The sequence below is a fragment of the Vigna umbellata genome, chromosome 1 (genome assembly GCF_029865625.1).
Source record: "Vigna umbellata cultivar VRB3 chromosome 1, Vumbellata_1.0, whole genome shotgun sequence".
Lineage (NCBI taxonomy): Eukaryota > Viridiplantae > Streptophyta > Magnoliopsida > Fabales > Fabaceae > Vigna > Vigna umbellata.
The window spans coordinates 96023145-96042531 of NC_142165.1; the positions used below are offsets into that span (position 1 = coordinate 96023145).

Genomic DNA, 19387 nt, shown 5'->3' on the forward strand with positions numbered 1-19387 from the left:
AACCATCGTGTATATGCACACATAATTTTCCCCAATCCAAGCAAAACAGTATCGCTTGACAATTATATGCGGACAACCTGAAAAGACAAATGTTAAGGTTTTGTCATGATGACTAGTTTGATGGATCGGAAAACATGTCCTACATCTTTACCGTGCTATCGACTTTCTGAACGAAATTGATTGATTGTTCTAGCATTTCTATGATTGTAACCAAATAAAATATATAAGACAATGCAACTGTGATTCAGCTGGACATATGTCGGAGTACGGTTTGATCTTCATTCATGACCGAGCTCATCAATGTTTTATCTAAGTTTGGATTCAAAAATAAGCATTATTGTTTTTCTGTGGTTCATATTGTAGTTTTTGCCCCCGTTCCAAATTTCAAAAAGAACCTAGAATGACCCAAGTTTTCCTCGTGGACAAGGAGACTATGATTATTTTGTTTGAGAAATACCGTTTTGATTATATATCCCATCATTTTCCGATGATTTTCAATTTTCAAAGGAAAAATATACTCATAATTGAGGCTGTTGCGCAATTTGCTGCAAACAAACATCTGATTTTGATGATAATAACTTACGGGTGATACTATCCTAAAATATGGAATCAAATAATGCTGATTTCAGTACCCTAAAGCAGAAAAGAAGCCATTTGTTAAATCAAACATCCAGAAAGATGCAGAACAATTAAGGTTGTGACATAATCACCATTTACATAATTTTTTGCACTCTCTTATTTGAAAAATAAGTAATAGCAAAATTAGGAAGTATGTTTAATCTTTTTATTATTTTGAAGAAAAAAATGACATAAAATAATATGAGATGAAAATAGCGTATAAAAGGGACACGGAGGCAGTAACTTACTTTTGAAGCTTGTCGTGCAATAGTGGGTAACAAAGACCCCTAGTAGTTAGTAAGGCAATTCATGAACCCATAATATCTAGATTATTACTGAATAAAATAAAATCATATTCGGAATAAATGGAAGACTAGATACAAATTTGACTTATGAGGATTGCGACTTCATGCCTTCCCTAACGTTTCTCAAACGTACTTTTCGCAAAGTCTATGATTTGCGCCCACTGGATACTTTTTCAGTTCATAATAGAATCAAAGTGGCTACTGTATTATTGTGTCACACCCTTGACCCTTTTCACTGTACGTATCTGAGTGTTATATTATTTAGATCAGAGGTTGCTTGACAATTGCAGACTACGATAATTGACTCTCTTGCTTTATTACTTGCTGCAAAAGTTGAACTCGAGAATTGGATTTCAGGATTATACAAAATTTCATAAGATAAAAAATTCTAGTGTTTCTTTCCTTACTTTCCCTAATCTAAGACCCTTTTTTTCGTACAGAAAAAAAAGGGGTTGCCGACATATCAAGCTAATTCCAGTCTTGCAACATCTTCGAAAAGGAGGACTACTGTTCACTGTTCTGATTGATGCTTTTAGTCAGTAATCCGATCCAAAATAGACAGGGATAGTGGGTGATATGCAAAAGTTAAGAAGTTGAATACAAGTGGATACAGCTATCTAGTCTTTGTGATTGGTGGTATACTATGCTTTTTGTTCCGATTCATTTGTTCTATCGTCATCCAAGTTCCCAACTTGGGTCTTGTCTCACCAAGTTTATCACCACTCCGTTATTCGCGATCAGTTTCAGCACTGTATGTTTTATATAATAATTAATTAAGCATATCGAAACACAGATATTAACATATATAGAATGTAGTTAATTTTGCTTGAAAGGGCAATAGCAATACAATAGTAACGCACTGGTGAATAAGATAGAATGGACAGCAATGTAATGATTTAGATGGAAGATCGCCCTTCTTAGACAATAATATTAGTTTTTGTGCATTCAAGAGCAGAAACACACAAGTTGTGGTAATATATCTGGGTTGCAATCCTCGAGATGTGTAATAAGAGCAATAATTATATAACAGACGTTTATGAAAAGTTGAAAACTAAAGGTTCGGCACTGGTTACCACCACGCTGGTTCATTTCTGGACTGTGATTTATCCTTTTAACTGAAAAGGGTAAAAGAAACAGATTCGCAGAAATAATTTAAGGAAACAGGATTGGGTGCTCAGTCTTGAATCTCCGTCCTCTCACGGGACCTCACTCGCGTACGTAAGTATTAATTGTGCTGTCTGTTCACCGCCAAACACATGTATGTATCTTGGAAATAAAAACATGGAATGAAATTAACGATATACAGAGGAAACACACGCATGTAGTTAAGTGTTATTGTGAGGAAGGGGAAAACGGTTAATTCATTAAGGGGAGTGTTATTGTGGTTGGTTTGTTAGAGAAACAGAAAACAGAAACAGAGGCAAAAGAAAGCGATCATGGAAGGTAGTGGTGTTTGTGGGATCAAGCGGGCCTGAACCTTTGCCTACAGGAATGGCAAGTGATCTCCATGCACGTCGAATCCACCTGTCTGGTCGCGCGTTCCTTGATCCTCTCAGCTCGCTCTACCTCCTCCCTCGCACGCTCCCACATTTGCCGCGCACGTGCGAACTCCGTCTGCGCCATCTCCATCTCGCGCCGCGTCAGTTCCCGCATACGCTCCGCGTACGCTTTCTCCAACGCCGCCAGCCGGATTTGCTCCGCGGCCTGCCACTTCAGCGCATCCACGCCGTCGCACATCAGCATCGCCGCCGGCGGACGCACGCTGATCGACAGCTGCAGGTCCAGCGACGGGGCGCCACCGCAGTCTGTGGTGGAGGAGGAGGACACCGCCGAGCGCAGGCGGAGGAGAGAGGAATCGGAGCGCGACGGTGGGAGAAGGTCGAGTTCTCTGTTAACTTCGTCTTCCATTAGAGAAGGAGGAAGGAAACTGTTTTTGATCGTGTAGTGATGAAAGAACGAGTTAAGACTGAATTCCCGTAGCGGGAGCTATATATAAACAACTTCACCACTTTAAATTACCACTTCACCCTTCCCAATACTCAAAATTCTCAATCTTTCTATTTCTATTTTAGTATAACCAAAACTGTTATCATACAATAATTACATATTCATTTTAGAAGAATACTTCGTAACTTTTTTGGTCGTTTTATTAGAGACTTTTTTTTTATATAGGATATAATTATCACTGAACATATATTAAGACTATTTCAATCATAAATCTACCTATATATTTAATATTAAAATTTAATATATTAATTAAGTTAAAACTGTTAACACTAATTAATTATCACGATAACAAAATATCATGTAGTATAAGTACTATTCGGTATATTATTGATCAAATTAACATGACTGATCATTCAGATAATGAGAAGATCGGTCAGCCAAGGTTAGAGTCAATTAATCTTCTAAATAATTTAAACAAATCAATAATCATATATAAAAGGATTTAGACTTTATTAAACCGACTTTATTCAAAAGTTTATTAAAAAAAACTATAAATATAAAATATAATGGTTTAGATTTTTATTGTATACTTATTATAATATTAACTACTTAATCAATTAGACTTACTTTAATATTATAACACTTTTAACTGATATTTTCAATAGATTAGAAAACAGTTTACTCAAACCCAAAAAATTAACATTGAAATGAGTGACCAGAATATTGAATATTGCTTGAACGCAAACTCAATTCAACATCCGAATCATATATCAATTTATGAAAAATGTGTGTAACAACATAAATAATCCGTCAGCAAAACTATATCTATATTTTCTATCTTCTATACAAATTACTTATTTGTGTTTATTATAGAATTACATTAATTTAAAACTAAACTTCAGAAAACATTTGATTGGTAGGTTATTCTGCCGTTAATTAATCATATAATATTTATGAGCTTGATAATTGAGTTATATACGAAATTTCAGTTGAAGCATACACAAGTAGCACTGTTTTAATTTTGAAGGTCGTAATTATTTGTTTTATGACTGTATTTGTCAAATCTTTTTATTTAATTTAAAGGAAAAAAGGTATCTGATTGAGGTAATTTAAAAAGAATAAATAATTGATTTTATAAAAAGGAAGAAAGGAGAAAACGAGGCAGTAATTAAGATGATTTATTTGAGTCTGTTTTTGTACATTGATGGTAAAAATAAGAAACGAGGAGGAGAAAAGAGTAATTGAGGAAGAAGGTGGGGACGGGGTTTTGAAGGGTGGGAAAATCCGTTATGAGACTGAGGAAAGGGAGGGAAAATAACGGATGACGTTATTGGGATGAGAGGGACCCTGGGTTTGAGAATTGAGATGGTGAAAAGTTTGTTTGGTATCTTTTTTATTTTATTAATATTCTAATTTTTATTAATATTGACTTTTTTCTTTTGCAGGAGAGGAGATGAGCATGGCGTATACGAATGTGGGTGTGTAATAATTACAGTCGCACGTGCGCGCCCATGGACAAAATAGAGAAAATTCATGCCCTAATATAATACTATCGATTTAATGTTGCATTTTAAAGGTGGAGAGATAAATACGAAAATATAATAAATAAATAAAATTTGAATTGAAGAAAAAGCGATGAAATTTTTCTCAAGTTATTTTTCTTTCTTTTTTCTTCCGGTACATATTCTATTTTGGTTAACATTTCATTAGTATAAGCTTTTTATAAAGCACGTTTATATTATTTAATAACTTATTAATTTAATGAATGTTAAAAATAATAAATAATGTATATTAAATTAACATAATTTTTATTTTAAACATATATGAAAAATAAATTTAGGAGAAAATATTATTTTTTACTATTTCATACTTATTATTAAGGTTAATAAAATAAGCAGGGTAGTGCCTGGGATATCCTCTCATTGTTTAAATCACAGGATTAAATATTTTTTAATTTGTTAATTTTTCTTAAATCTAGTTTTAATCCTTTTATATTTAAAAGGTGTTATTTAAAACAATTAACTTGCAAGCATATATATATATATATATATATATATATATATATATATATATATATATATATATATATATATATATATATATATATAAATTGATTCTTTTTTCTGCAACAATTACTTAATAAGTGTCAAAAAGTATGGAGTGAAAGTGAGTTATTATAAATATCAGTCATTTTCATTGAAATAAGATTCTAACCAATCAAATTTCATAGTAAATAAAAAATAAAACATGGTTAAACATTAAATATTTCTCTAACACAACGGGAAAATTTATTTATCTCATTCTAATTTTTTAAATTTCATTATCTTATTATCATCTTTCAAGTAAAAATTTATACATCTATATTTTCATATTCAATAGGTATGAAACTTTTGTTTCATTCTTATTTTCGTCAAGTAACGAATTTATTTGTGTCACTGTTTTAATATTAATTAATTATTATTTATAAAAAAATTCACCAAAAACATAAACACGATGTTATTAAATATTTAATATTAAAATAACATATTTAATGTCAAATATTTGTAAGTACTAGATAATTGCATAAAACTTAAATCATAATATCAAACAATAGAATAAAAGTGAAAAAATAAAATGAAAAGTTAAGTAATTAAACAATAAATAATGTTAATAAAATAAAGTTAATAAAGTTAAAAATTATAAAAAATAAATAAACATTCAATTTTAAAATATTTTCAAAGTTTATTTGCTTTATTTTTTTAAATTATAATAAAATATTTTTTATACATTAAGAAAAAAAATATAAAATCATAAATCATAGTTTGAATTTAAACAAAAGTACTTCATCTGAATTTCATGACATTAAATTATTATATTATAGTGAATTAAAAACTTAATACAATTATAGTGATAGAATAAGTTAGAAAATAAAAAAAAATGAAATAATATACTACACGATAAACAAAATAAAAATATTAAAAAGAACAAAAAATTATATAAAATATTTGACACATCATCCAATAAAATTGTAAATAAAAACATGTATAATTAATAAAAATCATTTTGAACATTTGAAAAAAAATTCAAATAGAACTAATTGAACCCATTATTTAAGCAAAACAAAATATACTTTAAATAAAGCAAAGATTAAAAATAAAATAATAGAGATAATTTTTTTAAAATTACATAGTAAATGAAAAGTTTGCGAACTATTCTTAGTAAACCAAATATACTCTTTAAATATTTTAAACACTTCAAGAATATTGGCCCTTTCCAAAGATACTTGTTCTCTTTAAGTCAAACATGTGTGTTTGCATAAAAAAAATTTATAATAATAATATTAAATTATTATATTATAGTAAATAAAACATTTTTATACAATTGTGGTGGTAAAATTATATTTATAAAAATAAATTAGAAACGAAAATAATTATATAAAAATCATTAAAACAATATTTTACATGATAAAAATGAATAACAAATAAAAATATTAATTTAATGCACATTTTAATAAAATCGCACAATTAAGAGTATTATAAGGTGAAAAATACGTTGAAAAGTGAGAAAGTTTTTCAAATATCAATAGTTAAGCCAATAAAATTAAAATTGTTTTAGCATAACAAATATTTTTTAAATCAAAGAAAAATTAAGTATCAAAGACAACAAAGAAGATAAATTTTAATATCATCTAATCAATAAAAAGTTTACACAATTAAATACAACTTATATGTGAGATATAAAATTTATTTTATTAAATGAAATTGATAATACGTCATTTGTGAGATATAAAATTTATTTTATTAAATGAAATTGATAATGAGTGATTTGAACATAATTATATATTATGGATTCCAAATTTTAAGGTTAAGGGTATTTTAATAATTTTTATTCTCAAAACTTATTACTCACCTCTCTCATTCCTCTCAATCCTTTTTCTTTCATCTCTCACTCCAATATTTTCTCTCTCATCCCTACTCTAGCCCTAATTGAAAAAAATCAGAAACACATGCCTTTAAAAAAATTTCCTTGTTAAAGAGTTGAGTCATTGACATATTCACCTTCATGGCAAAGGTTGATTCAAGATCTCTTCAATTTCACCATCTTCACTAACCTCTCTAATTTCATCATCTGTATTTGTTGAATCATCATCTTTAAAAAACCCTCCAGGCCAATTACCAATTCTTTCGAATGTCATTATGCTTGTGAAAATTAGATAAAATTATATACGACAAAAATTATAAAATGAAAACTCATTATAAAGTCATTTTTTGTAAGAAATTGTTTAACAATTGAGTGTTTCTGATTTTTTTTTAGGCCAATTACCAATTCCTTTGATATCATTATGCTTGTGAAAATTAGATAAAATTAGATAAGACAAAAATTATAAAATAAAAACTCATTATAAAATCACTTTTTGTAAGAAATTGTTTAACCGCGAGTATTTCTGATTCAATTACCAATTCCTTTATGCTTGTGAAAATTGGATAAAATTAGATAAGACAAAAATTATAAGATGAAAACTCATTATATTTAGTGTTTCTGATTTTTTCAATTGGGCTAGGGATTACAGAGAAAATATTGGAGTGAGAAAAGGAAAGAGAAAGGGTTGAGAGGAATGAGAGAGGTGAGTAAGGATTTGAGGGATTTCTTTTTTTTGTGTACTAAAATCCGGTACACATTGCTAAAATATACCAACTGAAAAACAGGCGTACTAGCAAATTCATATATATATATATATATATATATATATATATATATATATATATATATATATATATATATATTAGTAATTTGGAAAAAAAAACGAGATAAAAAGAGATATTGATATTGGAACGAATATTAAATCAGAAACAAAGCAGATATAAACATCCTCGTCCCCATCCCTAGTTCAATTGAAAAATTAAAATATTACTTATGTCTATAGTCAAACATGATCCATTCAAGAATTTTCATAAAAAAAAAAAACAGATTGGTTAATACTACACAAATAAATTCATTTGTATTCCTAATTTATAATTGTACCTATAAATATATTTTTAAATATGAGTATTACAAACTAACGTCTTAAATATACTCAGTAAGAAATTGAAAGAAAAAAAATTACTATAAATACTGGAAGATCATCATTAGATAAAATTATATGGAGTAGGTAGTGTTATGCCTTTCAATAAAAAATATATTTATCAATTTCTTAAATAATGTTCAAGTTTAACTTTAAATATATATTTGCAAGTAAAATTGATTAAAACACTTACTTGAAAGCAATACTTTAACTTCTACATTTTTTTACTATAAACAATTTATTTTTCAAGTTTACGATAAACTTTATGATTATTTATTGTATCTTATGATTCATTCTCAGTAACTCGGTCAAAGAATTATAATTTATGATGATTTATTATATTGATTATAATTCATCCGATATAATAAGTAATTCAATCAAAAGATTACAATTATAATAAAAAAAATTTACGTCAATTGTTATTAAAATTGATATAAACAATAACATTCTTGCAAAAGTAAAATATTCTCTATACCAATAATATTTAGGTTTAATCCTTTTCGACATCCCTATTTGTGTATGAATGTCTGAGATAGGTCCTCGTTTTCTAAAGTGTATCAAAATGGTCCTTAATTTTGAAAATTGATATCAATTGAGTCCTTTCCGTTAAGTTGGCTGGACGGCGTTAAAAAATTGATGAGTGGGATGCTGAGATGACGAACGAACGCTCGTCCACCAGCGAACGAACGCTCGTCCAGTGTGGAACGAACGGTCGTCCAGCGGTAAGAGGTCGACGAGCATTCGTTCGGTGGTGGACGAGCGTTCGTTCGTCATCTCAGCATCCCACTCATCAATTTTTTTAACGCCGTCGAGCCAACTTAACGGGAAGGACTCAATTGATATCAATTTTCAAAATTAAGAACCATTTCAGACATTCGTACACAAATAGGGATGTCGAAAAGGATTAAACCTAATATTTAAAACCAATATAAAATATAGAGTTTCTATGCCAATTCTAAAAATGACATAAAAAAACCTTTTTTTAACCAATATAAAAAAAGTTATACACTAATCTAACGTGTATTACAACAGTTTTATGTGTTTTCTTAAATTTTTTAAAAATTATCTTTTTTATTTATCAATAAAATAGACTGGGCAATATTTAGTTTGTATATAAATAATGTTTTTTTATTGATTTTCAATTTAACTAAAACTCAAATTAATTATGTCAACAAAAATTACGAATTACATGTCTAGTACTAGTAATAACAACACAACTTGATAATTAGAAAAAACTTGATGTGATGATTATAGAAAATTATATTTAAATTAACGATAAAATTAATAAATTAAAACAATTTTTTTGACAATTTCATATTCAAATGAATGAGATATGATTGATATTGCAGATTTATATTAAACTAAAAGTGATAAATGTTTTATCAACGTAATAAATGATTGATCAAAGTGATAAATAATTATTTTTAAATTATATAATTTATTTATTATTTATTATTTATTATTTCAAGTGCATTTATTACTTCATTTGTATAAATTTATACTTTCAACTTTACTTTAATTGTAAAATAATTTATTTCAAGTCTTAATTTTTTGTAATAGGAAAAGTGTGATATGATTTTTAAATTTGATCCTAATTTATTATTAAATTATAATTATAAAAGATAAAATATAAAAAAGTCTAAAAAAACTTGGGAAATGTTTATGTACTAAAACATATATATCTTTTTTTAAATGATGAAATATTACATAGAAATAAATTATCTAATAAATTGTAAAAATGAAATAGAATAAAATTGATAAATATGTAAGAACTTAAATAAAATTGATAACGAGTAACAATTTAAAATTACTAAAATAAAAGTAAATAATTAACCCACTGTTATGGTTAAGTCTGTCTTAAGATTTATTCTTTTTCTTTTCTTTTTTTCTTCCTTATATACTAAATAAGTTAATAGTAAGTATTATTGTGAACTATGTTTATATATCAAAGTTTATCAATAATTTTTTATCACATAAAAATTTATTAAAATAAAATAATGTAAAATATGAAGAGATCATACTAAATTCATAATAAAAATTTATATTTCATAAAATATACACAAACTATATTATAAATAACATATAAATAATTATATATATAAAGATAATTTCTTCATTTTTTTATTGTTTCTTTTTCTAAAAAGGTTACATCTACAGTTTTTTTTCTTTTAGCTCTCATCTCTTTCAAATTCAAATCCTATAATTGTTGGCCAATCCTTACAAAGGTAAGCTTGATTGCATTTTATTTTAAACTACATATTTTTTATTTTAATATCCTTTAATTTTTTGTTTCGAGAGTGTTTTTGCTCGTTATTGAGTTGGTCAGTTGAGAAAAATTATTATCTCAACAATTTTATTTTATTTAAACTATGACTAAAGTTTGGTATTTCTTGATTAGATTGCACAATGTTTTTAATATTTTTAAAATTTCCAACTCTTTATAGATATTACAAGGAATGTAAGTAACTTGTAGAGTAAGGTAAATTATTTTAAGTCGTAATTGATCTATTGATTTGAGTATAAATGTTTTTATTGGTTGAATTAATGATTTAAGTGTAAAAAGTTAAAGTTAGATTATTTGAAAAAATATATTGAATTTGAATTATATAATGATTTGGAATTATCAAATTATTATTGGTTGTGTTGAGTAATTCCAAATCATTATATAATTCATTTTTTCACATAGGATGTTGAGTGTTAATATAGTTTTTCGAATTTGGAATTATGGTTTTTTTTTCTTTAGTGTAAATTTATTCTTTTTTTCACATTTTATACTATTCACCGCCTTGTATAAAGATAGTTTATCACTACTAATAGTTATCTTATTCATATTATCATAAATATTTGTTAAATTTTGGCAATGTCTTTGAAGAGTGTTGTTGTGACACACAGTCTCATTCATACATTAATATAACATTTTATTTAAAGTTTGTGGATGATAGTGTTAAAACAACTATTCCCCTTTGCTTTGATAATGCTTACCTTAATAAGTGCTACAAGTTTTAATGGTGCTCACATTAAGAAGAAATGAGTTCATGAGCATTATGATCTAAGGATTGGAGAGTCATAAGAGATAACAATATGTCAACCCCATTGAACATTGCTTCCACCTCCGTCGCCATTGGTGATGAGTGTTTGAAGGTTTATTGAGTTTGTGAAACAAAAATATTTCGAAAATAGCTTGTTAGACACATAAAATAATTTTCAAATATTCTAATGTGTGTTGATGCAATTAAAGTCAAAGTTAAACTCATTTGAGGTGTGAAGATAAAAGTTACAAAACTTCTCCAAAATAAAGCCAAAATCAACTAATTTTGGAAAAATCTATCCTAAACCCTTTCATCTACTTATACACTCCCTTTTTAGTGATAGGTCATTCACAAAATCAACCCAATAATGTTAATTCTTACTATTATTTGAGTCTTATTTTATTGAAAAAATAAGCTCTTTTATAACTTATAACTTGTTAAATTCCCAAATTTATCTTGCTTTTGTAAATATCAACATTTTGGGCTACACGTTTAGAGTCTAAGAGATATGTTTTTAGTTCAATTATTCAATGTAATAATGTAATCTTATGATTGATTTGTGATATTTTATTGATTTGGACTATTATTGTATTAGAGATTCCATATCAACTAGAAATAAAATCAAATTATAATATATAAGTGGAGACAAATTTCTCCTTATTGAGTTGATTTATTAAGAGTTGGGTTTAAGTTCTACTCTTAATTTGTTTTCAGAGTCACTAAGAGTTTATCTTAGTCAAGATTTTATAATATCGTTTCACCTTTTACTAGGACTTCCTTAGATAAGATTTGAGTCTAATAACTATTTTTTATATGAGATATTCAGAATTAATAGGTGAAACTTGTGTATTCACTCCTTTTTATACAAATTTGATGATAATTTCTTTGTTTAATATTTATCAAGAGAAGTAAAATAAAAATTCTCATATATCTTTATTTTTTTAAGCATTGGTCATGCATCCAACTAGTTCATTTAGAACTTGTTAGGGTTGATATCTCGAAACACGTAAGTGTGAATTTAACTCTCAACTCATTTATTTAGAGTGGTTGGTTAGGAAATTTCCTTCCAAAGCAAAGTGATGATTCCAAAATTTTGATTCTTCACATTGGAGATAAATTTCACATTGATAACATATTTTTTAGATAAAATAACTTGTCATAAAAGAAAATTTTGATTAAGTTTATTATCTTGTCCTAACTCTTTAATTTGAAACAAAAAAAGATACTTGGTGACATTTTGATTTATGTTTTTTTTTGTTATTGTAGCATAAAATTATAGGATTTTTCACCTTGAGTACATCACTAAAAGGAATAATCTTATATAAAATCAATGATATATCTTTTGAAAGATGATGTATTAGAATGATACAACATTAATAAAATATGAGCTGTATTTATATGAGATATTAATATAATTTTGAATCTAAAACTTTCTTTTAAGTTATGAGTTTTCTCTCTCTCATTTAAAATCTTAATTAATAATTGAGTAAAGTGAACTCTAAACTTTTATACCATATTTGATAGTAGTTGTGTGATGCTTAAATTAATATATATATTTTGGCCTTGAGGTTTTGTTGTATTGGGATGATGTAAAAGTGTAGCTTTATGGTAGGGTTGGGGTGTCTGGGAAGGGGAGCAAAAAGGGAAATGTATATAAGCATTGAGCAAGCCACGCCCACGCTTTGGGCAGATTGGCACGTGGGAGAGTGGGAAATGAGGTATTGTAGGGAGGGGCTAACACATCATTCATCATTGTGCTTTCTCACCCTCACATACTACCCTTCATCTTAGAGGTAGGGGCCCTTCTATTTTGTTTATTAATTTTTCATCTTCTAACCATCATGTGGGTGCCAAATCCACCATATCTTTTTTTTTTCTTTCTAATGCCAACATGTAAGCAAGGTGCATCAAGAGTGTGGTCAAATCTGTGTGGTCTATCTACCATTGGATGATGAGGGAGAGAAAAAAAGTCATAACTTAATTCACAAAACTAGCCCATCAAACATCTTCAACAATTTAATGCACAACAACAGTGTGAGGTAGAACAATTATGTGTACAGCCCCGCGGCACACTGTGTACTGCTTTATGTTGCTCATAATTTCTAACTTTTTTCTTTCTTTCTATCAATGGTTCGTCAATGTTTTTTCAAGCTCTCTTTCTCTTTCATGTTCGTTTGAAGAAACAAAGTCTAGCCAATTATTATTTATAATCTAATAAAATTGGATTATCTTAAGAACAAATGGGGTGTAAATTTTATTATTGTAAGACCTGAATTTTTATAGAATTTTAAATGAATAAAAGGTAAAAAGGTTATGAATAGATGTAAATTTTATGTTGCTTTAAAACTCTACTCTCTATAAACTATCTCTATAATTTTGAATTATGAAGTGATTTGTTTTTATAAATAAATTATAAGGTTGCTGAGGTAGTAGATGATAAGATAGTTGAAAATATTCTTAATTAAGACCAAGTGATTAAAGCAAATCAATTAAGCTATGACTTGAGACTTAGAACAAATAGAAATTGGAACAATTTTTTCTACTCCAAGGCATGTAACACTCAAGTTAAGTGAGAGAGAGAGACAAAATCATCTTTTTGTTGAAGTTGATGTCGCTTAAGCAATATTGCTTAAGCAATATTGCTCAAGCAATAATGCTTTCCTTTGTGTAAGGTAGTAAGGTTATTCAAGCAAAAGAGTTAGTTCAAGTAATGTGTGACTCATGATGATATTCACATGTGATAAAAAAAATATTATATTCACGAAAAAATATTAATGATGTTAGATATACCTTATATATTGTACGTGATTTATATATGATTGCTCTTTTATGGATATATAACCCTTTATAAGTGTGTCATGACCTTTTTATTTGTGTGTGGTAAATGGTATCTGGCCTGAAATGTCACTAGATTAAACATGAGATATATTATATGTTTTAGTGATAATCTCATCTCATAGACACAACCAGTATGTACTTGAAATAACCAAAGTACATAGAAAACATTATGTGAAAATTCAATGTAGAAAATGCTTCATTGTGTCCAACACCTATGATAACCAACAAACAATTTAGATTTGAAAGGGAGATATTTTACAATACTCAACCATGTTTAAGCAAGCTATCATAGCACTGCTATACTTAACAAACACAAGACTTGACATAGGATTAGGATTCTCAATAAGTAAGCGTAGTAAATTCATGGGATCTCCCACTATATATCACTAATAAAATATCAAAAGAATATTTAGGTATCTTCAAGGTATCATTCACCATAGTTTACACATCAAACCATATATTGACTTGGACAAATGTAAATTGGGCCATAAGTGTGAATTATAGAAATTCTATGCTGGTCAATGTGTCTTTCTTGGTGAAACACTTATCTTTTGGTCCTCAAAGAAGAAAAAGGTAATTTCAATATCTAGTACAAAGTCAGAATATACATCCTGACTTACTTAGTTGTTGAAATATCATGGATTTGCTTGCTCCTTAATTAGTTAAAATTCTTTTGTTAACATAACCAACATTATGTTGTGATAACTTAAGTGACAAGGTTTTAGCTTCAAATCTAGTTATGCATGCTTGATCAAAACACATTGAGATTGATGTGCATTATATCAGAGATAGTGTTGCAAAACAAAATTATTGAAGCCTATGTTTCACCACTTGATCAAGTTGCTGACTATCTCACAAAAACATTAACTTACACATGATTCAACCAATTGAAAGACAAACTTGGAGTGACTCTCTCACTCATAGGTCTGAAAAGATAATTATAAACAATATTCCTTAAATTGTGAATATATGTGTATTCAATATTATTACAATCAAATCAATACATCATTTCCTTACCTTCAGTACATTCTTTTCTCATCATTTAATAAGATGACTTAGATTATTAGTGAAGTAAAAAGATTTATATTACAATTTAATGACAATAATTAATACAAAGAAATAATTTATATTTTATTTCAAATTTATGATGTCACATTCATACTAGTTTTATTATTTTCAATAATCACTCTCAAACAACATAATTCATTTAAACTGAATTACAAATCAATTAATATACAAAGTAACATTCATTTTATATCTATAATAAATATTAAAAGAAAAAATCTCTTTAACGTAAGTAAAAAGTCGTTCGCTTGATCATAAATTTTCAAGCTTTTTATAAAAGAAAGGGAGGGGAGGGTTGCAATGTTATTTTGTCAAAATCAAAATAAAAAAAAATAACAAAATTAAATATTTTGTTGAGAGTGGGATTTGAACCCACGCCCTTTCGGACCAGAACCTTAATCTGGCGCCTTAGACCAACTCGGCCATCTCAACGTGATGATATAATTATTTGGATATATGTTACATATATTATCATTATTTATCCTGAAAATAACTTAAAACATGGCTTAATGATTAATTTGCCGTGTCTAAATAATTAAATTTTATTGGATACTAAATTTAAAAGACAGTATATTAACAATTCACATTCTACATATAAAAACTCAAATCACATCGTTAATGTTACACAGAACTTGATTTTTATAGATTAAAATCATAAACTTTGGAGTATATACAACCTTACTTTGATGTAAAATAATATTTTGAGATGAAATTAATTTTTGAAGAACATAAGAATGTGTGAAGTTGAAAGAGTGATATATTTACATGGACAGTAAATGATGAAGAAGTGTTATGAGTTAGGAAGCAGAGAAAGGAATAGGAAAGATTGATAGAAAGAAACAAAAAGAAGAATATGTTAGAGAAGTTGTGAAAAGGTGAAAGCATAAATAAGAGTTATGGTACAACTGGCAAAGGGGTCCCAAATAAGAATATGTTAGAGAAGGCTTAGTTGGAGACCATGATAAATGAATGATTGTGCTAAAGTGACCTCCATCACTCCCTCAAATGCTGCTTATAATGGACTTAGACCAATCCAATAACAACCTCTCTAACTTTCACATGCTTCATCATTCTTCTATATTACTTTCCCAAATTAATATTTTCCCATCATTCTCCATACTCTATACTCTATATCCTCACATGTTCCTTTGCTTTTCCATCTCTCTTGATCAATGCATTTTCACTACAAAAACTTTCCCTTTTTTCTATTTAACTTTTCATTCTCCTTTGATAGATTCATCAACAATTATATGAAATAACATTGAATTCTCCTTGATCATCAAACACATCAATCTTTAATTTTACATTTAGATTAAAAAATCTTAACAAATAGTGAATTTGATGATAATATTAGAAGATTGAGACTACTCCGTTCTTCACGAAATTGGTATTGTAAATAATAGATCTGACTGTGTTATGTTAAAACACAACTAGTAAAGGTTGTAAATGTTTAAAAGTAGATAAGCAGGTACGATAAATCATCCATTTCTCTGGTTATAGTTTTAAAAGATTAGTGTGATGTTATGTGTTTTCTTTTTCAAATTTGTGATTTTATTTTTATAGATTTATAAAAGGACATTGGCACACGTTGTGGGATACCTCTCATCATTGTTTTTGTTGATAGGTGAATGAATTCTATTTATTGTAACTATACATGAATCTTTCAGAAGGATGGAGTAGTGAGACGCAATAAAATAAGTGGCCATGTTTCTATTCTAGCCTCTTGGTCGGTGAAATTAAATTTCATGTTGTTATTTTTTTTTATGTTTTTAATTTTTCCCATCTTTTTAGTCTTTCGTATGTGAATTTTTAACTAATTTAATCTTTTAATAAAATTTTATTAAGTTTATTAAAAATTTTAAATACGTTTATAAATTAATATCAAAGAAAAAATATATCAAATAATATAAACAACTTAAATAATATTTGTCAAATAAATTTAACAAAATATCATTAAAAGATTAAATCCATACATTTTTAAAATTAAATGACTAAATTAAATCAAAATTATTCTTACTTAAAATTAAAAGATAAAAAAAATATTTAACTATAAATATTAAGTTTTATTTTTAACACTCAAAGTCGTAAATAAGTTTTTAAGAATAACTTCATATATTAATTTACTTGAATGAAAATGTCTTATGATGATATATTGTGATTAAATTTAAAAAAACTTCTTAAAATTGATATGTTGGAAATGCTCTAATAGAAGGAGTTATTGAATTATTCGTAAAAATAAAATCCTAAATAACAAGGGTGAACGATTAATCATGTAGAAAAATCTCTATATGTACTTTTATTGATTGATGATGCAGTTGATAAGAAAAAGTTATAATACTGATTATAAAAGAATCCAGATTTTATTGAAAAACCTATTCCTAATTATATCTACACTGACAAGGAAAGTTCATGAAAAATGGAAGGTCACTTCAAAAGTGTGGTCAAAAGAAGTGCAATAATAAAAGAATCACCAATTTTGGTGGAACAAGTCATAATTCTAAAAAGGATAATTTATTTTTTACTAAATATATTTAAAAAGTAGGCTGTTTTTTAAAAAAAAAATAATAAAACATGTTAAAAAAAAGATAATTATGAACAAGCACCAAGAAGAAAAAAGAATGGTCCAGTTGAATAACGACGTTTAAAAATATAATTTTCAGTAATCTCCACTGTTTAAACAATTTGATTTTGGCTCAGATGTTCAAAAATTGATAATTTTAGTCTTACTATTAACTATCCAAATTTTAACCTATAACATGGTCTGATAAGTTCAAAGAAACATTAGTGTGACATTAGTCATTTATATTTCACAAGTTAACTATTTTAATATAAAATAAATAAAAGTAAAACAAAATTATAAAAAGTCACTGTCCAACCAAAAAAATAAATAACTAATGATATATTTCTTATGATTAAAATTATTACAGATTAATGGCAAGATAACCACAAAATTAAAATATATATTTTCAAATAAATATATAAAACTGAACAATCACGATTTAAAAAAATCATTTTTAAATTACAAATCAAAATTGTAAAAATAAAGAAGTTCAATACTTAAGCTAATTCATATATCCTTCAAGACTTTCAAAAGTTACATTGATCTATCAGATCATCCCTTTCAAACTTTGATGCATGATAAAGATATATTTTTAAAAATTTATTAAAAAGAATTTGTAATAAGGATTAAATTTATCTTAATTTTCACCTTAACCTACTTGAAAAATATTTTTAAAAATTAAGACTTTTTTCTCCCTTGTTTAGGAAGAAGCATATTTAAAAATGGGTTAGAAGTCAACCTATCCATAAGTCATATTGAAAACTCTACAAGCATATTTATAAAAAAACTCAAATTGCATGTTTTTTAAAACACAAAGAAAAAAGTTCAATTAATTTTGTATATGTTTCAAACTAAAAAAACACAATTTTCGTTTTTAAAATATGAAGTTAATAAAGTATTATAAATAATATTTGATTATTTAGTTGTTTATGTGAAAAAGAAAATACATATATAGTAAGCGAATTAATCAATTATTTTAAATAATAATTAACTATATTTTAATTTAATTGGTTATATACATGTATCAATGTATTATAACTTATAGATAATTAATCATTTATAAGTTAGTTCTCTTAATAAATCATAACAAGATATTCCATTACATTTTAACATGATTCATATTTCATTGTTTAATTTTAGAAAAAAAAATCGAAACAATTTGAAAGAGGCATTACTAAACTTATACAAATAACTAAAATGGTCCACCTTAATACATGTGTCATCCAAACAATTTTATAGTAAACATTACTGATAATGAAAGATTTCGTCTTTAAATTATTAACTAAAATTATTTTATTTTAAAGTATATATTAATTTTGTCTCTGTATTTTATAAAGAAATATAAAATGTTTTTTTAGAAAAAATAATACTTAAGGATATTCGAGTATCTTATTCCTGCTTCTAATTTTTTTTTCTTACTGTAACTCTCTCTTTTCTCATCATCATGAAAACCATGTAATTTTATTTTATTTTGTGAGTACCATCAACTCAGTGTATTACTTTTACTTGGAAAAAATATCATATTGATTGTGTTATATATTAATCAAGCATAATTTATACTTTTTAATGATTGTTAACACTTCCATAATATTATATAATAATAAATAAACAATTAAAATAAAAAATTGAAATAATAAATGTTATAAAATATAATTTTTTATTAAAATTTTATAATGATTTGCCTTCATTTTAATTTGAAATGTATTTTAAGTATAATTTATATGTCTAAAAAGTGTATTAGTATATCAAATTATTTTACAAAAATTACAATTTAAGTATATATATTTTTTTTCCTTTTTGTTGTTCTTATACTCCCTGTTCCCACTCCAAAAAACAAAGATACAATAATACTAAGTGAATTTAAATATTTTTTTCTATCCTATAAACTTTAACTAAATTAGTGTAAAACACATGGAAAGTTTCCCGCTCTCTTTCCCGCTTCCAATTTCTAAGTCTTGTGTTCATTTATTTATTTATTTTGTAG

General features: G+C 26.6%; 1 protein-coding gene and 1 non-coding gene across 3 annotated transcripts; both read right to left on the reverse strand.

The window, feature by feature from the left end:
• Positions 1-930: 930 nt before the first annotated feature.
• Positions 931-2869, reverse strand: LOC124835466 (SHOOT GRAVITROPISM-like protein). Of its 2 annotated transcripts, XM_088115161.1 has the most exons (2): positions 2401-2869; positions 931-1672 (listed from the first exon to the last, which is right to left on the reverse strand). In XM_088115161.1, exons 1-2 carry the CDS (start codon positions 2829-2831, stop codon positions 1651-1653), a joined length of 453 nt encoding a protein of 150 aa, XP_087971287.1. In that variant the 5' UTR covers positions 2832-2869; the 3' UTR covers positions 931-1650. The 2 variants fall into 2 exon arrangements, with proteins under 2 accessions (XP_087971287.1, XP_047166345.1); XM_047310389.2 differs by lacking the exon at positions 931-1672 and having other exon boundaries at positions 1791-2869.
• A 12325-nt stretch (positions 2870-15194) lies between these two features.
• Positions 15195-15275, reverse strand: TRNAL-AAG (transfer RNA leucine (anticodon AAG)). Its single transcript has one exon. It is a non-coding gene; the product is annotated as a tRNA-Leu (tRNA).
• Positions 15276-19387: the final 4112 nt, after the last annotated feature.

Excerpts from the sequence above, each read along its gene's own strand:
- LOC124835466 (XM_088115161.1), bottom strand. The coding sequence starts at position 2,831 with ATGGAAGACGAAGTTAACAGAGAACTCGACCTTCTCCCACCGTCGCGC. Across the intron at positions 1,673-2,400 it reads TGCCATTCCTGTAGGCAAAG|TGCTGAAACTGATCGCGAAT; the intron begins GTTCAGGCCCGC and ends TAAAACATACAG.